The sequence below is a fragment of the Corvus kubaryi genome, unplaced genomic scaffold, assembly GCF_017639235.1.
Source record: "Corvus kubaryi isolate FWS band 111438036 unplaced genomic scaffold, C.kubaryi_AGA036_p1.0 37265, whole genome shotgun sequence".
Lineage (NCBI taxonomy): Eukaryota > Metazoa > Chordata > Aves > Passeriformes > Corvidae > Corvus > Corvus kubaryi.
In genome coordinates this window covers 385,286-411,868 of record NW_024581080.1, presented here as the reverse complement: position 1 = coordinate 411,868, position 26,583 = coordinate 385,286, and the positions used below count along the sequence as shown (strand labels likewise).

At 49.2% G+C, this 26,583-nt stretch overlaps 1 protein-coding gene across 4 annotated transcripts in view; it reads left to right on the top strand.

Moving 5' to 3' along the window:
- The first annotated feature begins 5,039 nt into the window (after positions 1-5,039).
- LRRTM4 (leucine rich repeat transmembrane neuronal 4) overlaps positions 5,040-26,583 on the top strand; it is a 198,682-nt gene continuing 177,138 nt past the window's right edge. For 2 of the 4 annotated variants that reach the window (XM_042024760.1, XM_042024761.1), the window contains exons 1-2: positions 5,040-5,871; positions 7,857-9,403. In XM_042024760.1, coding sequence (XP_041880694.1) covers positions 5,868-5,871; positions 7,857-9,403 — 1,551 coding nt within the window. In that variant the 5' untranslated portion in view covers positions 5,040-5,867. Of the gene's footprint in view, positions 5,872-7,856; positions 9,453-26,583 lie in introns of all 4 variants that reach the window. The other 2 variants (XM_042024762.1, XM_042024759.1) reach the window with 2 other exon arrangements.

The following is a 26,583-nucleotide window of genomic DNA, read 5'->3' as shown; positions in this document are numbered from 1 at the left end:
CGTTCCATCACACATGGTCCTTCACTCGATTCTTCACAGACTTCACAATCGAAACCCAGAGAAATTCATTGCCCCGGTGTTCATGAGTCCCAAGTTACACAACTCCTAGTATTCAGTTTCCTGTTGGTTATTGATCCCTTCACCTTCGATGGGAATCAGGTCCTCATTCTTTGTTCTCTTACCGATCTTTTCCCAGACCAGGTGTCTCTGACCCACCAGGGAGATGTTTGGGCATTGATGTTTGTTGATGTTCATGAATGGTCGCTTCTCTCTTGTGCATCCTCTGGCAGCTCTCAGTGGTCCACTGAGGTGTGAAGCTCATCAGGCCTTGCCCAGGGAACAAAGTCTCCTGAAAAGAAATTTCCTTTCCCTTCCCCCTGGGCAAAGATGAACAAAACCCCTGACTGAAGGTTGTAAAAAATTTTAGAAGTTGTCTCGTTTCCGGCAGCTGGACTACAAGAGAGGTGAGCCCTGGGTGGAACGGGAAAAGGCACCGGCTCAGCTCAGCACATTTGTTGTGACACTTGGGGCACATCAATCCCTTGAAGTTTTGGTTCCTCATCTGTCAAACGGGACACTCCTGTTGCCTCTGCATCCCTGTAGCTCCCAAACTCTCTGTGTCTCTGACAGGCAGAGGAGCAGCCCTGCTGCAGGCACGTCCTGCGTCCAGAACAAACCACTGACAGAGCACAAACACACCCAGGAATCCAGAGGGGTTTGCTGCACTCGGGTTTTAATGCGCCAGCCCAAGGCAGTGGTCATGAGCTGTTGACAATTAAACACTTAGCACATGAAGAGCTGGAGATAAGAACCTGGATATGAGCGATGCCATCAATAATTCACAGGACATTAGAGCCTCAATGTCAGAAGTTGTACCAAGCCCGCCCTGACAGGGTATTAATGAAGCTGCTCCAGCCATTACACGCCAATTGCTAATTTATTCATCATTTACCAGTGGTGGGGAGAGGGGGGAAAGGAAAACCCAAGGTCTGAGTTCTGCAGCCCTTGAAACAAAGCTGCACAGGGGATGCACTGGCAGCAGCCAATTCCTGAGCTGTGGATCTGTTTCATCCTTGGAGAATGAGACCAAATTAAATGGGAGCAAGTGAACACAGCCCAGATAAATTGACTCCAAGCAGGCCTTATCACCAAATCATTCCCTGCAGCTGAATGCTAACAGAGCGAGGCACTCCTGTGGTCAGGAGGACAGGGAGGAACACATTCTCATTTCCCTAAAACATACCCCAAGTTCGTGGTGTTTATTCCTGGATTTGGGGTGTTACCAGTGCCTGGTTCACGTGTCTCATACCAAAGGCTGTTTTATCCCTATAAAAAAGTTCTTTTTACGGGTTAAAAAGCATTGATGAGGTACAGATACTCCAAAAGGCTGCCCTGACCATACTGGCTGCTGTGTGAGCAGGGAAGCAAGACAGGGACACTTCCTGGGGACTTTCAGTGCATTCCTGAGTAGTCCCACTAGTGAGGAAATGTGGGTGAAACCCACGATGGTTTCCATCAGTTCAGCTCTCACGAGGGTGGCCCTGTCACCAGAGAGGCCAGTGTCACCTTCACAGGGTGTCACAGCCCTTCAGAGCAGAAAAACACAGAAACTTGGGACATTTTGGGGGGTCACTAACCGTCCAGTGGGATTCTGGATGGATTTGGCTTTTGCTGTCACTTAAGGATGAAAGAGTTGACCACTTTGGAGAAGTTAAATGTGTGTGCAGGCGATGGGGGAATGCAGCATTGCCATAAAATCAGCCCAAGACAAACCCACCCAGTGCCACCCCTGCCATGGGCATGGACACCTCCCACTGTCCCAGGGTGCCCCAAGCCCCGTCCAGCGATGTCCTTCTCCCTAAGGAGCGTCTGGAACCGACTGGGCAGGAGAGGAGTGACCCGAGATGGGGCAGAAAGAAGAATTTGGCCAAAGAGCAGCAGCTCAGGAGCTTCCAGCAGCTGCTCCTCCACTGGTCCTACGAGGAGCAGTTACTCAGGGTTGGAAATCCCCAGCTGGGACCACAGGAAATACAAACGTGTTCTTCTCTCCCTTGCAGGCAGCTTGGGAGGGCTGCTGGTGCTGGTAGCTGTGGCAAAGTTGGTGAAGCATGGAAATATCAGTTATTGTTCATTTTAAACTATTTCTGCATGGAAAAAAGTGGGTACGATGAAAATTCCAAGCATATTTTACACTATGTGTACATCTGTGTCTGTGTGTTTGTGTGTGTATACATACATCCACGCACATGTGAAGTATTATAAATAAAAAATATATATTTATAATATATAAATAAATATTTAAATCTATATATAATAAATGTATAAATATATAACCTGGTAAATTTATAAAGATGTAATATATAAATATATAGTATAACATATAATGTATAATCATACATACAATACATACAGCATTTGTGCATATATGTATTATTTGTGGAAATACATATAAATAAATACATAAATAAATAAAGCACATATCTAAATAAATAAATAAATACACACACACACAAACTTATATTCATATATAAAATAATCACAACTCAAAATCAAACACTAAGCCCTGTCCAGACCCATTTTTCCAGAAAAGAACCCCCAGATCCCATGGCCCACACCCTTCCCAGGGTGGATAATTTCTGCGGGTAACCCTTGCTCAGGTGGGAGGGAGCTCTGCCAGCTGGCCCAGCATCAGCTGCGCACTCACAACATTCCCAGTTCCTCTGGGCAGGGATCTTCACCTCTCTCCCTGCTCCAAGGAAGTGGAACCAAACCACAAAAAGGCCTTTGCAACCTCCTCCTCTCCATGTGGTTTTTAGCTCAGAGAGTCGCTTGTTTAGGCTGATTAAAACTTCCCCACTTCTCCTTTGGCAAATGGTCAAGTGGGTTTGTTTTCTATTTCATCAGAAAATGTAAAATAGAAATTAAGAAAGGAGCGGGTGGCATTAGTGCTGCTGAGTGAAAGGTCCCTTGGTTCAGCTCAGCTCCTCAGGTTTTCTGCCTTGCAATTTGTGAGATTTTCCATTAGAGCATCACAGGATTTTTAAAGAAGAAAAATCATGCCCACCTTTTGGTAGGAATGTGGGGACTTTGAGGCTCAGTCCATGGCAGAAGGAGAGCTCATGGCAGTGCTGCTTCAGCTCTCCTAGGATCCAAGGATCTGGGAAAAGGCATCCCTGGAAATGGTGCAGTTCCTGTGGACATTGCTCTGCTCACTCCCAGATCTGGCAGAGTTTCAAATGAACCCATCCTGGAGAATTATCAACACAAGGTGGAATAAATAACTGCACACTTCAGCTTTTACATTTATTGGGAATAATAAATATGAATTCCTGCGCCAGTGTTCCTGGCTGTGATGCAGATGGGGTTAACTGAGATATGGGAAAGGTATTTTCAACATCACTTATGATAATTAAGTTCTGAATCTTGTTTGAGGGAGTTGTGTGTGCTGCTGTCCAACCCAGAATAAAAATAGTGATTAATGATGATCTTTTTCATATGCAAATGAATATCTGATCTATAGGTAGCGACAAATTGTCATAACAGAACAAACCAAGCAAGGGTTTTATTCAGAAGTGAATATTTATGCACTGTGGGTGCAGATGCAGTCTGGATGCAGATATAGGGGAGGACAAGTTGGTTTCTGTGGATTGTTTTGTGGGTTATTATTTATTTTTCAGAATGGAGATGAACTCTTGGCCCATCCTGTGTCCCCATCTTTTTCCTGCTCCTTCAGAGGGCTGGATCCTGGGGCTGGCCAGGGGTGACTCCATCTGGGATGGGCTGCAGGAGCAAGCAGTGAGCCAGGAATAAGGAATTAGGAGGGAAGAGCTGGGATCAGACCTTGAGATTTGTGCAATTTTCATTTTTGGTACAGAGTGGGGCCATCAGTGGCACACAGACACCCCCAGAGATCCGGGGGTGCAATGCTGAGTGGGGACTTCCTGGGCCGCAGTGGGAAATATTTGGAATATTTAGAAATTAAATAACACACAGTGGATGGCTCATGAGTGACTTTATAAAGCACTGCCACCATTTTGACAACTGAAGTGGGATTTGGGCAGGGAGTTGCTTCCCAAATAACTGATGGGGGTGTTCAGCACAGGGAGGGCTGGAAATGGCACAAATACCCAAATTTTAGGAATTGTTAAAGCTGTTCAGAGCAGTCCAGTGCTGCCCTCTGAGCAACCCGAGTGTGCCTGAGCCAGAAATGGTCCCTGTGGGATCCTGGAGCTGCCCCAAGGATTCAATTCCCTGCAGCTCCTCGATAAAGAGGCTCCCAGAACCAGCTCAGGGAGCTCCTGCTGCCCCTGCCCTTGTTCCACATCCCTCTGACACCTTCCTGCAGAACTGGGAATTAACGCAGCCCTGCTGAACCGGGAATTAACCCAGCCCTGGCGACCTGGCCGGACACAGCAGGAGGTGAGACCCTGCGGAGGTGCCGCAGCCTGGATCCCACCCTGGATCCGGGGCTGGACTCTGCAGGATCTCAACTCCGGCACTGGGAGAGCCACGGGAGGGGAGTTCAGGAGGAAAAAAGGTGTCACTGATTCTGCAGCTTCACTTCTGCCTTGTTTATCAAAGTCAGTATTTTTCTGACTAAAAGGCTCTTAGATTTAAAAAGAAAAAAATTACAGGCTACAAAGCAGGGAATTAACCCTGTCCCAGCCACAGCAGGACACGGAGTGTTTACATTTGGAGTTGCTGCCTGCAGTCAAACAAATGCCTTTTGTGAGGATGATCGGTTTGATCACAGCCCCTGCCCCTCGACCCTGTACCAAGACTTTCACTTTTAACCTGCAAACATTCTTCTTCCTGCCCCCCCCCCCCTCCCCCGGGAATGCAGGAGAAAAAGAAGAACAGTTTAGAATTTGCCCAAGCCAAATACCCAGGTCAGGTGCATTAGAGCAAGCTCAGGTTGGCAGATCCCTCGGGGAGCGGGTGTTTTGTTTGGCGTTTCTGCCAGAAAGCCCCACACCGTAAACATTCCATAATCCAGGGCAGGTGGAGGGGTCTGGGAAGGGAGGACGGTGGGCAAGGCAATGCTGTGTCTTTAATTTTCTTTTCCGAGGGAAGCGAAGTCTGCAGAGCCATGACAGCCTCACTTGTTCAGCCTTTAATGTGCGCTGGGTTTTCTCCAGTGGAGGGCACTCCGTGTTCCACAAACTCCAGCCTCAGCACCAACGAGCTCCGGAGCATCATCGCTCTCTGGAAAGCCTCGGAATTAGACGAGAGCTGCCTCTCGGCACAGCTACAAAACACTTTAAACCCGACCAGCTAAATGGATAAACCGAGCCTGCGGAGCTGCTAAACCGGGCTCTGGCACAGCACGGGAGGCCCTGCCTGCTCCGGGAGCCGGCGGAGGATGGATCTCTCTGCCTGGCAATGGCAAAAGGCAGCAGAATGAGGGATGTGAGGCGCCGGCACAGGTTTGGTCCTTCCTCCCAGAGAAGTTGGTTCGCCTCCATCGCCTGCTCCGGCTTTTCTCGCCGATTGCCACTTAACGCCGCCGGTTCTCTGATGACTTCCACAATGGCTCTCAGAGCTTAGAGTCCCTCCCTACCCCCCCCCACACTCCCCCCCATCCTTCGTCCTGTCTTCCCCACCCCCAACCCCTTCCCTATCCTTTCCCTTCCTCATCCCCAAAATTCTCGCTGGTCCTCTCCGGGGAACTTTGTGGGGTTCCTGGCAGGCACGCTGGATGGCGGCGGGGCGAGTGGCAGCCGGGCTGTGACATGAAGATGCTGATGGTTTAAAGCAGAGGAACCAGTTTTAAAAAGAAACAGAGGCGAAGGGAAAGCAAAAAAAGGGAAGACAGAGGAGAAAACAGCTGGAGGAAGGCGAAGGAGGACGTTATTGATGACAAAAGGATGGGTGAGTGAACTTTTGTGGTTTGTTTGCTGGCACGGCTGCAGCTGTGGGGTGGGTTTTGCAGCTGGATTATTCGCCGGCGGAGGGGGGCCTCAGGGAGGCAGCGGCGGCAGCGCGTTCCTCTCTCTGCCAGGTGACTCACTGTACTTGCCATTGTATTTTTAGCCCATGTCCCCCCCCTCCAGGCGCACGCACACCTTTCCTCCCGCAGTGGCTTCCCATGGAAGCCACCGGTGAATTCCTGCCGCGCGTGAGGGGCTGTGCAGGAGCAAACCCCCTGTGCCGCCCACCCCCGCACCTGCGCTCGCACCGGGAGCTGCGTGTGTGCCTGACACCCCAAATCCTGCCGGCTTCTCCTCCCGATCCCCCGGCACCATTCGGGCTGTCAGGAAGGACTGGCGTTAACACTTCGCAGGATGTGGGAAGCAAAGGGGAGGGAGGGGGGAGTTGTTTCTTGCATAGGTGGTTTTGAAGAGGCTGAAAAGATGCCCCTGGTACCTCTGCTACATTTCCAGCAGTCATTTGCCAGTCGGGTTTTTTTCCGAGTGTGACAGGTTTATTCCCCTCCTTCCTTCCCCCTCCCCAGCCCCCGAGTCTGTAACAGCCAGAACATATTTCTAGCTGGCTGCTGCTGGCAAAGAGAACGGAGCAAAAAAATGAGGATTTAAATTACAAATCTACCCATTAAAGTGGAAGGCAGGGGCATTCGAGACCAGGAATTATTTTTGCAGATTGCCCCTTGGTTTAAAATTGGATTAAAGAGCTGCAGCACTGTCTGCTGTGTGTGTGACAAATAATAGTGATTATTTATCAAGGAGATACCAGCCCTTGAAATATTTCCTGTTGGAAGAATGCATTTTCATTCTTAGCAAGGCTGCAACTCTGGACAGAGGCAGCAGCCCTAAAATTATTCCAGGCGTGCAGATGGGTGTTGGGGGTTCTGACACCCCCTCCACGCCCTCTCATAATTATTCAGGATTCTATATATTCAATTATTACATACGTCCTCACATCCAGCACTGCTGCTGTGTGACAAATCTGACATCTCAAAGGCAAACCCTTAAAATCAATCAGGAGAGGGGAATTGAAAGAGAAATATCCCCCTTTAAACTTTCTGGGCTTTGCTGCTATCTGGAAGTGTTGGGGTGGGTATTTTCATCATCTACTGGATTAATTCAAATTAATAAATGTTTAGATATTCACAGCCACCTATGGATAAGTTTAGATGAACATGGGTTAAGGCAGTGGTTCATTTCAAAGGAATATGTCTCCTACCTTTACCTGGCATTGGGGTCCCATGCCAGCTTTCCTGGTACACTATGGATGAACTTTGTTTCTCTGCATCTATTTCTGTATTTTAGGTACATAAACCCCATGAGTTTTACTTAAACCTACTCCTAAACCCGAACCACTCAGTGCCAAAACTCAAACCTTTACTTAGTGCCTCATTTTGCAATGAATACACGTTCCAAAGATGGATCAAACTTCAGGAGAAGTAGATTTCACCCTTTCTGGGGTAATTTGGGGGGGGGGATTGGACTTGCAGTTGCTTTCCTTGAGGAACACGTTGAGCAGCACGCACGAGCAGAAGCTCTGGCTCATTTTCTCTCCAGCACTGTGGAGCATCCAGCACAGTGACTTGACAAATATGTTTATTGTTCAAACCTCGGCACGGAGCGATAAGGACATCCCAGCTCCTCGGAGAGCCGGGGGACAGGAGCACAGCCAGGAGGGATCAGGCTCCTGGTGCTCCCGAGGGACCGTAAGCCCCACACAGGGAGTCTGGAGGCGGTGGGGGCAGGAGAGATGGCCAGGCAGGCACTCAAAGGACGGCGATTTGCACCACAAAGAGCCGAGGCGGGAGGCGAACAGGTTGTCTCCCAAATCCCCCGCTCCGCTCAGGCTTACCCCGAGCCCCCAGTGAGCGATAATCTGGTAGTTTATCTGCAAGGCTTTCCAATGCCCCTTTTTCCTTTCGGACGTTGCAGGTTTCCATGTGATCAAGCAGCGGGGAGGCTCCAGGGTGCTGCTGGGGCTGCTTCCCCTGGCGCTGCTGGCGGGGCTGGCGGGGGCTCAGCGAGCCTGCCCCAAGAACTGCCGCTGCGATGGCAAGATCGTGTACTGCGAGTCGCACGCCTTCCGAGACATCCCCCACAACATCTCCGGCGGCTCCCAGGGCTTGTCCCTGCGCTACAACAGCATCCAGAAGCTGAAATCCCACCAGTTCGCGGGCCTCAATCAGCTCATATGGCTTTACCTCGACCATAATTACATCAGCTCCGTGGATGAGGACGCCTTCCAGGGAATCCGCCGGCTGAAGGAGTTGATCCTGAGCTCCAACAAAATCACCCACCTGCACAACAAGACCTTCCACCCCGTGCCCAACCTCCGCAACCTGGACCTGTCCTACAACAAGCTGCAGGTGCTGCAGGCGGAGCAGTTCAAGGGCCTCCGTAAGCTCCTGATCCTGCACCTGAGGTCCAACTCGCTGAAAACGGTGCCCATCCGCGTTTTCCAGGACTGCCGCAACCTCGACTTCCTGGATTTGGGCTACAACCGCCTGCGGAGCTTGTCCCGCAACGCTTTCGCCGGCCTTTTGAAGTTGACAGAGCTCCACTTGGAGCACAACCAGTTTTCTAAGATCAATTTTGCCCACTTCCCACGGCTCTTCAACCTCCGCTCCATTTACTTGCAGTGGAATAGGATCCGCTCCATCAGCCAGGGGTTGACGTGGACCTGGAGTTCCTTGCACAACTTGGATTTATCAGGCAATGACATCGCAGGGGTAGAGCCCGGCACCTTCCAGTGCCTGCCTAACCTGCAAAAGCTGAACCTGGATTCCAACAAACTCACCAACATCTCCCAGGAGACCATCAACACGTGGATCTCGCTCATCTCCATCACTCTGTCTGGGAATATGTGGGAATGTACTCGAAGCATTTGCCCTCTGTTTAATTGGCTTAAGAATTTCAAGGGAAATAAGGAGAGCACCATGATCTGTGCAGGCCCCAAACACATCCAGGGCGAGAAGGTGAGCGACGCTGTGGAGACCTATAATATCTGTGCCGAAATCCAGGTGGTGGCCACTGAAAGGTCCTACCAGGCTCCCAAAACGCCCCAGAGACCCGTGTTCATCCCCAAACCCACCGTTTCCAAACTGGAAAGCCACCAGCCGACATCCGCAATGCCGAGTCCTTCCGCAGACATCCCAACGCCCGCAGTGGAGCCGGAATACGAGCACGTGTCCTTCCACAAGATCATCGCGGGGAGCGTGGCCCTGTTCCTCTCCGTGGCCATGATCCTGCTGGTCATCTACGTGTCCTGGAAGCGTTATCCCGCCAGCATGAAGCAGCTCCAGCAGCACACGCTCATGAAGAGGCGCAGGAAAAAGGCCCGGGAGTCGGAGAGGCAAATGAACTCCCCTTTGCAGGAGTATTACGTGGACTACAAGCCAACAAACTCTGAGACCATGGATGTATCCGTTAACGGATCTGGGCCCTGCACCTACACCATCTCTGGCTCCAGGGAATGCGAGGTATGAACCATGATCCTCCTAAAACCATTTCAGCTGCTGGGAAGGAGAGGTAAATGTTCGAAGCTCTTGAGGTATCTCTAAATATTAGAAAGATTAATGAGATTTTGTTCTTTTATTTTTTTCCTGCTTTGGGCTTTGTCTGTAGAAGGCTCTCTCATGTTAAATGACAACAGGCAGGGAAGGGATGGTGATTATTTTGAATAATTAAGACTTATTAAAAAAGCGATTAAGTTGGAGCCAACAACTGTGATAAAGGCATCTGGAGTGTTGTTCTCCTCCTGTTTGCACCCATTTGATGAGCTGTGGCTACAAGAGAATCCTATTTTTAATGGATTGGTAGATACAGAGGAGCTTAAGAGCCTTTTCTGGTTTAAAACTAAATATGGAAACCTCTTTTCTCCAGACCCCACATGAAATCTTGAGGGGTTTATGGCCTATTTAATGATAATGCCAAAGATTTCCTGCATTTTTGGTCCGGCTCAGGAGCAAACCAGGGGACAACAGGACTGCAGCACGATCTTGGAGTTGTTTTCCTGGAGCAACGGGAACACAGGGGTTTCTCTGAATGTGAGCCTTGGTCAAACAGCACAATTGCAAATATCTGGGTTGGGAGAAGGGGATTCTTGGAGGGTTTAATTTCATTTTAGTGATCAGTGGAGGCTTAGACAGCCCTCCTGGAGTTGATTTTCACAATCTTCAGGCCATGTCGGGGTTTGACTCAGCAACACGGGAAGCACAATCAGGAAAAGCTCTCAGCGTGTCTCTTCTGCTGTCCAGCTTTGCAAGGAAATTCCAAATTGTTTTGTTGCTCTCCTGCCAATGACTCCACTGCTGTGGATGCAGGGGATGGGTTTGCTTGGAATGCTGCTGCTTATTTAGAGCTGGCAAAGGAGGATTTGCACAATTCCATTGCAGTCCTGGTTACTTAACCCTGATCGTGATGTGGCATCAGGGGACCGTGGTGGATTTTGCTTCCTTGGTTGTGGATGTTCTACCTGGGAGTGTTTCACGTGCCTGTTGGAGTTTATTCCCACCCCTTTGTGCAGGCTGGGATTGGCTGTGGGAATTCTGAGCCCTGGCTGTGGCAGCCAGGTGCTGTGGGAGGTGTGGTGACAACGAGCAGAGTGGGATGTGCAGTTCTGGGATCTGGATTGTTCAAAACCCAGTGCTTTCACTCTCTGACAATGGGGCACCTTTGAGAGGTTTCATATTTGGCACCTGAAATCCCCAGCTGGTTTTGGACCGTGGAGTTAAGGGGAAGGAAGGAAAATGCAATGGTTTGGGGTTGCTTTCTCTGGAGCAGTGGTGCCTTCAGAACAGAAACCCACCTGCCATGACCCTGTCATTGCTCCAGGAAAGCGCAGGAGGAAGGTGTGGGGTTCGGTTATTTGCTGTTACCAGCACAAGTAGAAAATGTGTGACATTCAGGTTATCTTGAATTTCCCCTGGCTGTCACAAGGAGCATTATTCTGGCCTGGAAGGCTCTGTCCCCTTCACGCTCAGGTTTAACAGCACTGAAGTTTCACTAGCTTGAGTAAAATGTTGAATTTACTCCATGGTGGTAAAACAGACAGATGAATGTGCACGTGGTAACTGAGCATCCAGGTCATGACACCATCATCCCTAATGCAGTTTGGATCACAGAAGACAGGGATGATGTTTGGGAGACTGGAATTTGGATAATTTGGATTACAGCAGGTAATTACAAGGTTGAAGAGTCCTCCCAGGTGTAGTAACGCGAGGCCGGTGTGGTGTAACTCCCCCAGGTGGCTGTGGTTGTTACACACAGCATTAAACACCAGGGGACTCCAGCTCACCCGGCCTCCAGATGCTGTGCCAGCACCAGAGCAGCTTTATTTCGGTTAAATTAAACTAATGACAACTTTGCAGGACTCGGGGGTGGGGTTTGTGGTGTCCCTGGGTGTAAATCAGACTGTGCAAGACACCCCAGCGCTGTGTCTGACGGGTCACTCTGTGTTCGTGTGATTGTTGAACATCCAGTGGCTCTTTGCACACCGTTAGAGACTAATAAATAATGAAGAATAATAAAGACCTCAGGAGATGGAAAGCAGATCATTGAAGGCACATGTAGCAACGCAAAGCCCCCACTGAAATCCTGTCTTCAGCTTGGATTTGACATTCTGCGTCTCCATAGCTACAAGGTTCCACTTGTAAAAGGAGAGATACTCACTGTACAGCACTTAAAAATGGTAATAAAACCCCTTGTAGAGTCTTCAGCAGTGGAAAGGGTTTGTGTTTAGTGAAAAAAAAAAGGAAATGGAACCTCTCTTTATTTCCTCATTTACCCATACTTGTGGAAAACTATTATTTTGTGCAGGTGTGATGCAGCGCAGGCCCATCCTCCCCCCAGGCTGCCTGGCTCATTCCCTGTGTGCAGCCTGAGGTTTCTCCCAAATAAAGAAGCCCTCAGAGGGGAGAGGAGTGCCTGGACACCTGAGTGAGGGCAGGCAGGCTCCAGGACTCATTGCTCAGCAGTTGACTGATTTCACTTCTTTTAGCAGTATTTTCCAGAGCATTGTCTGCTTTCACTTGTTCACCCCCCACCTCCTGGGGGCAGCTGAGGGCCCAGAAATGGAGTGGTTTTGGGAAAGGGGGGATGGATCAGCTCCATCTGGACTGGGAAAGGGCAGAGATGCCTGATCAGACGCTGCTGCTGATGGTGGGGTGGTTTTTGAGGTCAAGTGAGCAGAGCTGGTACCTTCACAGGGACCATTTTGGGTGTGGGAGCATTCCAGATCATCTCATCCATAAACCACTCATTTTCCACAGCAGAACTGGCCTTGGAATAATGTGCTGAGGTATTTCCACCGGTTCTTTTCTCCACAGCAGCTCCAGGGCTGGTGTTGGTTTTAAATTTCAGAAGGTTTTGAGCATTCAGCAGAGGCCCACAGGTGAGAGCTGCCCTGGAGTAGGGCAGGTGCAGCCGTGCTTTGTGGGGCTTCAGGAATTATTCCTTTGCTGGGGAGAGAGAGCCAAAGGCAGGCTGGCTGTAAATGGGAGCGACTTTGGCAGCAGTGGGATTATAATCACTGACACCTGGCCTGTGCTATTCTATTTAGTCTCTTGGCAAGGCTTGCTAAAATAACTGGATGCTCCTGATTTTGGCTCTGGCCATCCAGTTAGCAGAGTGCCGCTCCCTCAGCCTGGGATTTGCTTTGTGCTTCTCCCTCCCTCTCACTTTCCCATTTATTTGTACATTTGCTGGAGATCTGGAAGCTGTAAAAAGGGATTTCATAAAGCCAGCTATGATATTCTGTATTTCATGCATATCACACTCACAGAATATCTGGGAATGGCTCTCTGGGAAGGTGTTGTGGGGAGAAGGAAAATGTTTTTGTCTCCTGGAAGGTCATTCCTGTCCCCTTTCCCAGGCTGGCAGGGACAAAACAAACAACGGCCAGACAGGTGAACAGCTTTTTTGTGTGAACTGAGCGCTGTGAGGTCGCTTTTTACACCTCTCCTTCTCCATGTCTGGCCATACCCCGTGGATAAACAGCCACCTGCTCACACACAGAGACAGCTCTGCTGTGTTTTCCACCGGAGTGAAAACAGGGCTGCTTGTCACTTGTGTTCACACGTTTTAAATCAGCCACACAGAGTCACCTTCCACTGGAATTCTGCTCCTTCCCCTCTTGGAAGCAACACGTTGGTAAAGGTGTTACACACATGCGGGCTTGGTGGGCTGCTGCCGACCTTCTTCTGAGTCTAATTTAAAGGGAAATGTTGACATGCTGGTTTTATTATTTATTTATTAAACACTATGGTGCATCAAGAAGCAAAGAGAATAAACCAGAAGTTTCCATCTCCAGAGAGGGCTTAGGGCAAGGTTCCAGTTCTGTAACTCTGCATTCGAAGGGGTGCCCTGGGGGCTCAGCCTGAGCTCAGGGAGTGTTGTGACCTCATGGGAAAAATCACTCAAGGACTGCCTGAAGTTTCCATTTTTTTCATTCTTTTGAGAGCAGTGGTTGCAGTTCCTTTGGTCAGCAGCCTGAGGGGTTCGTGAGCGATGCCGAGCGAGGACCTCATGGCTGAGGTGTGAGTTCATCAGAGCTTGGGGGAATGGGAAGGAAGTGATCCCACAGGTGGGATACTGCAAAGAGAAGGACACGGGAGGTGAGGAGTGGGGAGAATGGGGAGCAGAAACTCTTCATCGACCCTCTGTGCTCAGTGCAGGGCTGAAGCAGCGTGGGTTTCTTTCCAGTGACTGTTCTGCAACACAGGAGGATGAGCACTGTTAATTGAACTTTCCTGCTTCCTTCTGTGCTGTGGCTCCTCCTCTCCTCTCCTCTCTTCTTCCACCCCTCTGTAACTGTGGGACTTAAATCATGTTGGGCTGTAAACTGAGGGTGAATCAGCCGGAGGAGAGTGTCCCAAGCTCTGGGTTTGGATGTGGAGAGTGCGGAAAGGGGAAGGTGACAGTGCTGCTCCTCAGAGCTGTGCCCATGGGAGGAACAGCTCAGAAGGGGCTCAGAGAAGGCACATTTTGGAAATCATTGGATCATAAAATGCTTTGGGTGGAAAGAACCTTTAAGATCACCGAGTGCCACCCCTGCCATGGGCAGGGACACCTTCCTCAGTCCCAGGTAGCTCCAAGCCCCATCCAACCTGGCCTTGGACATTCCATGGATCCAGGGGCAGTTTTTACCACTCAGAGCCTTTATTTGCCCTTGGCATTGCAAATACAACCACAGCCTAAGGGGAGCTGTGCTGGAGAAGCACCAGTGATGCAGCAAGAAATGCACAGGGGTAAATTTTCCCTGGGCTCAGCACTTGTAAAGTGTGAGATTTCCCAAAGATGTTCCCAAAATTGACTGGCCATGTTTCCGGCAGAGCTGAGCCAGCTGTGCCTCCTGCAGCAATTGAGGGCTGTAAATTTGGAAAGGAAATGCAGGAGGATGTGGAACACTTCTGAAACTCTTACTCGGTGCTTCCTCTGGTGCCTGGCTGAGAGAGGAGCTCATCAGGAATTTGGGCTTGGGATACAGGTGCTGCTGAGACCTTGGAAGTGGATTGCTCTGGGATAATGCAGAGCTCAGAGGCAAACGAAGGTGCTGAACCCACATCTCCCAAACTCTCCTGAGCTCGGGAACTTCCCTGAGCAGATCCCAGGCATTGCATTTGCTCAACTGGGTCTCGTCCTGAGGCTGGCAGCTCATTAACAGAGCTCTGTAATTGCACTGTGGGTTCCCAGCCTCAGGCACAATGTCCAGCTGGGATCATCCTCCCTCTGCTTCCTCTTCACCTTTTTTCCTATTTCCCCAAATGTTGCCACTTTCCAGAAACCTCGTGGTTTCAGTTATGCCCAGTGAGGGTGCTCAAACAGAGAGGCTGCTGCTCTGAAGAGCTTTGTACGAGAGGAGGACCCTTGTTTTTCCCATTGTATTCCTTGTGAGGGATTCCTGCACTCCTGGAATTGTGACAGATGCCCTTTTTCCTCTCCATCTCCCTTTTCTGTGCTCTCCACCCTTCCCCTGCCTTTGCTTATTCTCTGTGATGTGCTGCCAGTATTTTAAGGAGGAGAAAAGAATCGATTTTAGTTCATTGTGTAGCTCGGGAGGGAGAACGCTCATGGAATTGGGGAAGGAACCTGTTCATTTGTGGGTTTTAATTTTAAACACACACAAAACACAAAACAAACACTGTGGGAGGCAAACAATTTTATTAGGAAATGTCCTGCTGATGGAAATGTTCCTGAGACTCTCCTCCTGGATAGCAGAGCTGACCTGAGCCTGGATGTTGGGAATTTTCCCTGAAATCCAGTGGCTGCAGCAGCACGAAGTGGGCTGGGAATAACCAGGGCTGTGTTCATGGTTTGCTCTGCTCCTGGACGTTCCTTTGGACCGTCTGCCCCTGGTAGGAGACACCCACAGATTTCAAATCCCTTGGATTGCAGTTCAGGTCTCAGCCTTCCCTGGAGATGCTCCCGTTACCGCTGGAATTCTCAGTCTCACCCAGCCGGAGCTGCCAGCACTGGAAGTGTGGCATCCCTCCCTGCTGTTATCCATGGTGTGAACACCGTGACATGAGAATCTCCGTGTGATCTGTGTTTGCAGCGCGCCCAACCCCCGGGTTTGGTCGTTCCCAGCCAGGTATTCCAGCCCCGAACATGGACGGGCTGCGGCCGGAAACGGTCCTGACACTGCTCAGCTTTTATCACCTCGGCCTCTTGTGCAGCCAAACAAGCTCAGATTGCCTCTGGATCTTCCCACCTCCACAGAAAGATGAGTGGATCGATCCTGAGGGGTTACCAGGCAGTTGTCAGCGCTGTCCCAAACTGCAAATTCCACTTCATTGAAGCTGGAGTACACCGGGAAGGGATGACATGAGCGGCTCTTGGGAACGCTGGCTTCTTGGCCTGGAGGATTTGTTTTGCCTTTGCCTTTTTAATTTACAGGGAAATAGGAATCTCTTCCTGGCAGATGGATCAGTCATGGTGTTGTCATGGGCAATGGATTGGGAATTCCAAGAAGGAGAAGGAAGGGAAGGCCAGAAAATGCTGATGATCTCTGATTTCTCACCTTCTGTGCACGTCCAGCTACAGCAACACCCGGGGCGCGCCGGCCCCCATTGTTTCTTAGCTCCAATACAGATTTATTTTGGGGTTCTTTCGATACATTTGAATAAAATTGGCTGGAACAGGAGCAGTTCATGGGTGCTGGCAAGGCAGAGTCTCCTAAAAGTTCTGTGGTCCAGGGCTGGGTCTCCATCTCTGGGCAACTTCCTACAAAAAGGCTTTGTGAGCATGCTGGAGATTCTCTGCTTTGTTTTCTGTCCTTCCTGGGACTTTCTTTCCATTTGTACCTTAAGTTCTCCAAGTTCATGAGATGAGGAACATTCTCTTAAGTTTTAGTCCCTACATCACAAGCTTGGTGATCTTAGGCAATATCTCTTTGCTCTGGAGGTTCCTTTTTCTCCTGTTCTTTCACCATCTCAATTTTATTGTTTCCTCTGAAATGCACAATAACAAAAAGAAAAATAATATTTGTGGGTTTAGGCTGTGGGGAAACCAACATGGTCAGTTTGTCCATGATCCGAGGGAACCTTTGATGCCATGTCCTTGTACAGGTGTGTATTTTGTTCATGGGGATGACTGACCTTATCCTTGATTTTATCCTGAGTTTTGTGAGTCCTTTAGTCAAATAAAACCAGTGAATATTTTCTGCCTGAGCATTTCAGCTGCAGAAGGGTTGCATCAGGAGAGAAATGAGCTGGCTGTGAAGTCACTCGGTGTGAAATGTGGAGGGGATGTGGCACGTCCTTCATGGCAACGGGCAGAGCTCAGGAATTGCGTGGTGTACAAAGCTTTGGATCCAGTGCTTCCAGCTGCTCCTGGATGGGAAAAGCAATCCCCATCTCCAGTTTCGATAGGCAGTGAATGAAAGAACCACTTATAGAGCAGCAGGTTCTTTGTCAACTTTTTTCCCGCATGTAAACTCTGGTCAAGATTTTCCTTCTTGTGTGGAAGAAGTGGGATTTTCCTTTATGTTACTTGAGTGTTAACCCAGTTTAAAAACAACAGATGGTGAAAAAGGTAAGAATTATTTGTGTTTGGGTAGCAGCTGACAACTCCCAGGTTTAATCACTGTGTGGAAACACCGAAGGAATCATTTTTGTGCCTGGGAGAAGAGGACACAGCAAATAATCTGAGCCAGAAAGAGGAAATGAGACCTGAAGTGTGATTTCCTTGGAGGAGTGGGCCAGGGAGTGGGTCAGCCCAGGATCCTTTGGCAAATCCTGGTTTTGGATGCTCCAGCTCTCAGCCCAGGGATGGAAGAGTTCATCCCAAGGTTAGGCCTCATGTTAGACCTCGCTCCAGGGCATCAGGCTGGGGAAGGACCTGTGTGGCACTGAGTGCAAGCTCCAAGGGGTCCATGGGAAGGTCAGGCTCATTCTCCGTGTCTTACACTCTCATCCATCCCAACCCCGTTTTTCCAGACTTTTCCAACGCACCAAGGGTGTCTTTGCTGAAGAGACTTGAACTGTGTGGTTTTGCTCATTTTCAGTCAGTCCTGGTTAAAAATCAGCTCCTCCCTCTGTATGATGGCCTCTGAGAGCCCCACTGATTCCTCACTGCTCTCATCCTTCACCACCACATCCATTTGGATTATCTTTGGGCCATGATGGATGCTTTAGAAGGAACCAACAAGGCCATCAAATTCCTGCCCTGGTTCAACCAGCATTTGTTAATGTTCTAAATCATCTTGGGCCTGAAACGTGCTGCTTCTTAAATTTAGAACGATGTGATTGCCCAAAGCCTCTCCATGTGTTAATTAAATCATCATAATTGTGGTTTCTGGAGACTGACAGGTTATAAATAGTTTTCCTTCTCCCCCTCCTGCAGTAATTGGGGGGAATGACAGGCAAAGCAGCCATTGTTTAACTGTGCCTCTGACACTGCTCTTGCCATTCCAACCCCATTTCTCTGCTGTGACTTGATCGTCCTGAAATAATCAGCGGTGTCATCCTCAAAGGCTGCTTAATTGCCAGGCACTTCTCACATTAAGGGACAAGGATGGAAGTGGTTTTCATCATAATCCCTCTAATTTATTGGGATGGGAGGTCAGGAGCTCCAGAGGTCAGGGCAGAGGTTCCGTGTACACACTCATGACAGGATGCTCTGAATAAATACTGACATATTCGAATCATCGTTTTACCTCCATCTATCCTGTCTCGTCCAAGATTTTGCGGAAATAGAAGCCTTGGTGTTCTGAAAGTCGTTTTCCTCTGTTGCTGCCATGGAATCCTGGAATGGTTTGGGTTGGAAGGGACCTTAGAGCCCACCCAGTGCCACCCCTGCCATGGCAGGGACACCTCCCACTGTCCCAGGGGGCTCCAGCCTGGCCTTGGACATTCCCAGGGATCCAGGGGCAGCCACAGCTGCTCTGGGAATTCCATCCCAGCCCCTCCCCACCCTCCCAGGGAAGAATTCCTTTCTAATATCCCATCCAACCCTTCAGTTCAAAGCCATTAAAGGCAGTTTCAGTCACCTGGGCAGGTCCAGCTTTGCTGTGCAGCCACTGGCAGAAGGCAGAACAACCCGGTGGGATCGCACCTGGTCTGGAAACAAATTCCTGTTACAGTTCAGAGGATGGAAAAGAAAATGCTACAAACACTGAAGGCGAACAAAACTTTGTACTCATCTCTGCTTCACTTTAGATCTTTCCCAGCTTCAGAGCAGCTCTGTCCTGAGCGTGTGGGAAGAGGCAAGAAGGACAGGAATGGGAGCACCCTCAGGCTGGCATTGTGCACGGTCCCGCTGGGCTCTTAGGCTCTGCTCCCCTTTAATGTGGGTCTGCAGCTGTTTACAGCTCTAATTTGCAGAAGAGCCTCAGGCTAGAGCTTGGGCTGCTGCTCTGGATCCTCCTTCCTCTTCCAATTATCCAAGGAAACCACACCAGCTCCTTGAGCTCTGGAGTGCTGGGATGTGTCCTGCTGATTGGCACAATCCAGGGTTCTGCAAGATTCAAGGATGTACAGAATTTTGGAATCAAAAAGGTTGGAAATTAAAATGGAATTGTTTAGGTTGGAAAAACTCTCTAAAATCATCAAGTCCACTGCCAAGGCCACCACTGATCACATCCCCAAGTCCCACATCCACACAGATTTTAAATCCCACTGGGGATGCAGACTCCACCACTGCCCGTGTTCAATGCCTGAAAACCCTTTTGGGGAAGAAATTTCCTCCGATATCCAACCTCACCCTCCCTTGGTGCAACCTGAGGCCGTTTCCTCGTGTTGGAGAAAATTTCTACCCAGGAAACCCAACCCTTCTTTCCAAGACTGGAGGGTGTCCCTCCTCCTTGTGAATTCGGAAGGCAGGAGGATCCAGGATGCGGCCACAGGATTTGGGAACTGTTGTAAACTGTGCTGTAATTTATTGAGAGCAGGCAAAGATCTCTTCATCACCACCTGTTGCGCTTCACAAGAAGAAAGCAAAGCAAGGTCACGTTGACTTTCATTAGAACCTGAGCGCTGCAACCGGCCCTCGAAGCTTTGAAATCCCTCCTGTCTCGTTGTCCCTGCCCTCCCCTCCACTTACTGGGGCGCCCTGCCTTTCACCGCTGCCTCTGTGGGGGCTCTGGAACAGGGTTGGGGTTTGGCTGCTGCTGCAGCGTGAAAGGGAAAGGTATTGTCTGGAGCCTCCAGGGCCCCCAGCCGCGCCTGTTTTGTTCCTGCCATAAAAGCCAGCCTGAAGAGCTCTGCTTTGTCTTGGGGAGGCATTAGCACAAGGCTGTTTAGTGCTTTTAAAAGTCTACCCTATATTCAGATGCAGCAGAGACTGACTTACAGCCACTCAGGTGCTGCCTCGTCCCGGAGTGAAACCGCACAACTCCAATGGAAATTTCGCAGCCATTTCTTCCCCCAGAATTATAATTTTCTTTCTCAGAGCCTCTAAATCACACATTGGGCTGCTGGCTTTAAAAGCCACATCAATGTCACTTGTGAAGGGAGATGAAGGCAGAGCGTGGTTTCTCTGCAGAGGGAACACAAATTGTACAAATCAGGGAAGGAAGGAGCCCACTGGCGATTTTGAATTATGAGAAATTTTTATTTGAAAACAAAATCTATGGTTATTTCCTTTGGTGCCATTGCTTTGTTGAATATATTAAGAGTCCCAGTGTGTATAAAGCCTCAACAATCTGAGGAATTGATTAACCTCCCTCTATTTATGATTAGCTCCCAAATTTATTCTATTAATTTTCGAGACCGAGGTCTAGATGCCGCTGCTTTGCTGTAAAAGGTGACGGACTGGAATTAATGTTGCCTCAGTGAGTTTTCCATGGAGGTGATGAGGAAAGAGTAGGGGAAAATTTCATATTTCCCTGGTATTTTGCCCTGAGTCTCATGAACGTATCGGTGTAATGAAGGTGTCCCTGCCCATCGCAGGGCAATGGAACTGGATGGGCTTTACAGTCCTTCCCAACCCAAACCATTCCAGGATTCCCTGATTCTGTATAAAAAATTGAGGTGGGACAGAGGCACTTCCCCCCCTGCTTTACCTCCTTGTCTTTCGAGGGCCACCCAACCTGACAAATTACGCCGTTCCCACCGCCAATAATTTCTTCGCACTAAACGGTGCCTCCAGAGAGTCACTTGAGGACGCACAGAGCAAACTCCACTTCCCTGATAATTTGTTCCAAAGGTTAATAACCTCCACAGCACGAAATAACTCGTCCAGCTGTTAAAATCATTTCTTTCTCCAGCATGGCATTAACCTCATCTGGGAGGAGGACAAATCTGGGGTTTAATTTGTGGCTCAGGAGAGCTGCGTGTGTTCCCCACTCCGTGGCCACAAACCCGCAGGGACCCACGTGGAGATTTGCACATGGAAACGGCCCCACCCCTGCCCCTCAATGGAATTGCATTGAACAGAACCGTTCCAGGAAAGCAGACATTTATCCCAGGTGCTGCTAAGAAATTCCCACCTTGGCTCTACTTCTCCTGCTCCTTTCAATCTGTTTTGGCTCCATCTGTGACTTGTGGTCCTGCCTTGCTCCACATGGGAGTTATTCCCAGGTTTTCCCTTCATGGACTTGCTGTTCCAGCTGTCTTAGTCCAAAAGAAGGAACCAGACACCCTTTGTGAGTCTGTGACATCCCCACATTTCTCTCCATGGAAAACTGACCACAATCTGGAGGGGATAGCATTAAAAATATGGATGTTTTTCATGCTATGAAATACCATTTAAGGCCAAGTACCCTTTAAATACCCTTTGAAGTGGTGCAATCCATGGTCCCGTGAAGCTGGAAGTCACCAAAAACCTCATTCATGCACAAATCACTGTGAACCAAGCTCGATATCATGTTATTACATTCTCAGATTGGTGGGAATTCTGGAAGTTGTTTCCTTTCTCATTCAGAGCAATTTAACAGATTATTAAATATCAGCTGTCCAAAAACAGCCTGAAGAAAAGATTTTTTTCACCACCCAGGCGCCAGACATGGGAGGGTTTTGGCCTCACCCACATGGAATTTTGTAGTCTTACTTTTAGTCTCCTGCTCCAGTGGGGATGTAATGATGAATATTTAACTCCGTATCCACTAAAAAACAGGCTCTGGAAGGGTCAGGATTATTCTGGAATAAGTCAATTCAAGAGCTTCTGTAAATTCAGGATTTGGGCAGTTGAGTGAGGAAAAAGGGGAGGTGTTTGTCAAAGCCCCCAGGCCTGTCCTATCCTGCAGAATGAACAAATTCCTGCTTACAGGGAGTTCATTAAAGCCCTCGAGGAGTCCTGCAATTATTTCTCCTGTTAATTTGGGACGAGAAGCTGCTGAAGGTGAAGCTGACGTCAGAAGAGTGAGGGGATTTATGAAGTCACTGCAGGCCAACGAAAAGACAGGTTTTGTGAACATCTTGTTTTGAGAACATCTCTTTTTCCAGAAACATCCTGCGTTCTTGACACCCTCATTAAAACTCAAAGCTGCAAACTGAAGGTGCTTGTTCCCAGGAAAACCCACCCAGCCACATCCCTGCAGTGTTCCCAGGGCTGGACATTCACTGTGGATGATTCCTGACTAGGAAATGCTTTTTTCCACTTTAAACAAATCCGTAACAGTTTTGGCCAGGGCTGCTGAAGAAGGAGCTGAATATGCTGAGTTCTCTCTGCATCCTTCCTCCCAGCAGCGGATAAAATTCCTTTTCCTGGTCCCACCTGAGGATGGATCCTTCAGAGACAGAACATTACTATAAACTAAATCCTCACCTGAAGTCTATCTCTTAGCTTGAGCTAGAACAGCAGGTTAAATCACCACTAAGGAGAAAAAGCAAGATCCAAAAAGGGAAAAAAATTATTATTCCCTTTGAAAAAGTGTCAGGTGAAAAAATGGAACTGATTTCTCTTCATTTCCAGGGAGTGTTAAATCCCTCCTTCACTGAGGGGGTGCCAGGACAGGTTCAATCTTTAATATTCAAAAAAAGGCAAAGCCTTTGAGCAATTTAACTATTCCATGTTCACTGTTTTAAGTAATTATCAGGTATTAACCCAAACCAGCAGCATTCAGCTGAATTCAGGTCAAAGGAAATAAAACAAATAATAAAACCCCCATACAAACCCCATAACGTTCCCCATACCCCTTTTTTAAAATTTTATAGTTTTCACAATCCCCTTCTGGGTGTTATTTTTCATCTTGACCTGGTGGCCAGGTAAGACAAGGTAGGGGCTGGCCTCGACTGAAACCTAAAGCAGCAATTAATTAGTGGCTGTGTGCACATTTTGTAAGTGGTTTAAGAAGTACTGGTTAAACACTGATGAATTTTAAAGCAGGATAAGCACATAAATAAGAGGTCACATGTGATTGCTGATCATTTCTCACGGCGTGTATTATTTTTTATTAATTCTGGAGAGCTGTTTACAAGCTGCCTGGCACCAGCTGCAGTCAGAAAGCAAATAAAGCCCTCAGAAAAGGAGGGAGAACTCGACAGAAACACTTCCCTCCTTCAGGGGCATCAGGATGAGCCATTCAGGGAACAAAACGTGGGCTGGAGTCGTTCCTTTTGGGTGCTGAGATGGAAAGTGGGGGATGTGGGACCTCTGGGCCAGTCCCAGCCCGGGGCTGGTGTTTGAAAAGGCAGCTCTGGTGCAGAGGTCTCAGTTAGGATGTTTTATGTTATTCCAGACTTTTTAAACACAGGAGTGGTGTGGTTTGAGTTACCTTGGAGTCAGAACAGTCACAAGGGGATCCCTGTACATTAACAAACTTGCCTTACTATGAGTTGTAAAGTTACTCTTTGGAGCACCTTCAAACCAAGGAGATTTTATTTATCCTGGAGAAGAGAGGTGGGAGTGGCAGCTTGGGCTGTTGGAGCCTCACACTGTGCAAACCACTCTGAAATCTGTGGATATCTCATTGTTCTCTGCACAAAACCGTGGCAGAGGTCATAAATCGGCGTGGGGGAGGCAAGTGTGGGAGGCTGGATCTCCACGGGGAATGGTAGAACCTGGAGCCACTGCAAACCCGTCCCTCCTGTCCAGATGGAACAAAGCCTCTGGTGTTTCCTTCAGTGGCAGAAACGATGCAGGTGGAGGAGTTATTCCAAAATTCCCCAGCTGTGAGCGGCCGAGTTCCAGAGGAGATCCAGGGGCTGCGTCAGGAAGGATGTGCTGCTCCCAGATAACATGCGCCCCTTGTCCTGTGAATTCCAGAGGCTTTTCAAACCTTCCAAAAAGAGGAGTAGCAAAAAAAAAAATCCTGTTTCCTCTCTGTTTTCCTTCCCTGAATCGCTGTTGATACACTGGGGTCCCACGGGGAGCCCTGCTCAAGGCGAGGTGTCCCTGGGCATCAGCTCTGCCTTTGTTTCAGAGCTCTGCAGTATTTCCCTTCTTTCAGGTGGGCATTTTCTCTCTCCCCTCTCCCTGTGCTGACTGCTGATTATGTGGATGTAAGGATTGCTTTGTTTCCTCTGGAAAGCCTTTGCTTGGGACTGTTTCATCCTCAGCTTGGAATCAGACGGCAGCAGGAATATCAAACAGAGCTCTCCGTGCCACCTGTCTCCCTGCCAAGAGGCAATTCTCATCTTTTTATTTCATTTATTTCCATCCCTTCATCCATTTGATGCTTTATCTGAAGCTTTTCTATCCTCCCTCCCCCTGTTTCATTGGCAGGTGTTTTTTCCCCACCTCTGAGCCTCAGCTGATTTCTTCAGGGAAGGTCCTTGAACTTGCCAGGTTTCTTTACGGGAAGGATCCTTACAGAGGCTGCTGCTCTGTCCATTTTATCTTTTCCAAAGGCACTTTGAAGTGATATTTTCCTCCTCGTGTTTTACGAGGCAATCTTAAATTTTCTAGCAAAAAATCACTTTATTCATAAAAGGTCTGATCATCGTTTTCCTCCTATTTTCGCTTTCCATAACAATCATTTGTATTTATTGGAGGGTGGAGCAGAGAGGCTCTGCTGAGTCTGAGTGCCTGTTCCAGAGGCTGTGTCACACTTGGGAATGTCCCTGCTCCAGTGAGCTGGGCATCAGCAGAGCCTGGCTTTGTGTCACCGTGTCCTGGGCTCAGGAGCCGTCCTCTGGCCTGGGATGGTTTGGGTTGGAAGATCCTTAAAGCCCCACCCAGTGCCACCCCTGCCACTGTCCCAGGCTGCTCCAGCCTGGCCTTGGGCACTTCCAGGGATCCAGGGGCAGCCACAGCTGCTCTGGGAATTCCAGCCCAGCCCCTCCCCACCCTCCCAGGGAACAATTCCTTCCCAATATCCCATCCATCCCTGCCCTCTGGCAGTGGGAAGCCATTCCCTGTGTCCTGTCCCTCCATGCCTTGTCCCGAGTCCCTCTCCAGCTCTCCTGGAGCCCCTTTAGGCCCTGGAAGGGGCTCTCAGGTCTTCCATCTGCAGAATCCTTCCTTTCCTTTCAAAGTCCCCAGGATGGAAGATTTCTGTGTTTTTTCCACAACTTCTTCCACTTGTGCCAAAAACCAGACGACCTTTGGCCTATAAATTTGAGTTTTATAATCTTCTTTCTCATGTAGTGAATCCCATTGGAGCCAATAAACTCTGTAACACCCTCAACCACACAGCAGAACCAGGACTTACCCAGTTTAAACTGTTTTTCCTTAAGCCAAGCAGATAACCAGGACCTCCAGTCTGATTCCCATTTTAGAACTCACTTTGTACCAAATTTACCAGAAAATTTTGTCCTCTGGAATAGAATCTCATCCAGGACATCTGGGTATGAGGAATTCAGGAGGGACACACTCTTGCCCTTCACTGGAGCTGCTTTAGAGCAGGCTCACCACAAAATTCTAGATTTTTGTACACGTGCAAGGGCAGAAATGGGACACAGGGAATATTTATGGAAATGAAGCCTAGAAATGAAAACTGGGGTGGGCCATCCTCCATTCCAACCTGCAGGAAGACCTTGAAAAGCTCTTTGTGATGCTGGCAGGGAGGGTGTGACCCATTTCACCAGGCCTGTGGTGCTGAGCTCTGTGTGGTCCACTCACGGAGCAGTCACAGGGAATCAGGCAGGGAATGGTACTGGTCTGGTTGTTGTCGAGCTCCTGCAGGGGGTCAGGACTTGGACTCGAAGATCCTACTGGGTCCTTTGTGGCTCAGGGTATTCCATGGTTCTGTGAGTGTTTCCCCAGTGGAAAAGTCTCGTCCCCTCTCCCAGAGCCTGTCAGGGCCATCCCCTCCCCACTGAACATGCGAATGCCCAGGTTGTGGGGTGGGTGCTAAAACCTTTCATCAGTGGGGCTGGGGAGCCCACCTGGAGCATCCCCAGCCCCACAAAGCCCTGGACAGCCCAGGACACTGGGCCTGGGGAACATCTGAGAGCCAGGAGCCTCTGCCTCTGGAGCCCAGATCTTACCTCCAGTGTCAGTTTAAACCCAGCTGCACAAAGCTGGGAAGGGTCCGTGCTCTGTGGTGTCCCAGCCTACGTGGAAAACACTTTAAAATACTCAGGTAATTTCTTAAAGGATGGATGGAAAGGATGGAAAAGGATGGGAAAGGGTGGATGGTTTTCCCTGTTTGTGTTGCACCCAGAGCACTGGGATCACAACAAAAGGAATAATCCCTGCAGGATTAACCCACTGTAGAAGCAGCGCTTGGGCAGCTCTGACAGCCATCCCAGGAATTAAAAACTCAATTATTCCCTGCAGCTGGGGTTTGGAATGCTGGGTGGAGGGGTGGCACAGCTGCTGTACCTGTCTGGTGGCAGCAGAGAGGGGAGGTCTGTCTGGAACACTCCACTCCCCTCACAAAGAACCCGTGTGCTGCATCCAGGCACATCCCAGCCCTGGGTGCAGTTTATCCGAGTCCGTCCTCGGTGACAGGCAAAGGAATCAACCATGGAATGCTTGTCCCAAGCTCTTGGACTTTATTCCAACGTATGCAAGCAGCTGCTCCTGGCTTTTCTTAAAAACTCCTCGTGTCATCCAGAAATGGAGAGGGAATTCCCTTCCCAGCTCTGTCTGCACTTCCAGCTGAGGCCTCACCTCTGCTTTCAAACCTAAGAGAAAACTTGAGGGGTTTTGATCATTTCCAGCAAGAATTGTGAGCTTTTCTGCTTGTACTTGAAGAGGAAAAGCATAAAATTGGGAAGCAGCGTTGTTCCTTTGAGAGTTCCTTCAGCCAAGGCTTCCTTCCTTCCTTCCTTCCTTCCTTCCTTCCTTCCTTCCTTCCTTCCTTCCTTCCTTCCTTCCTTCCTTCCTTCCTTCC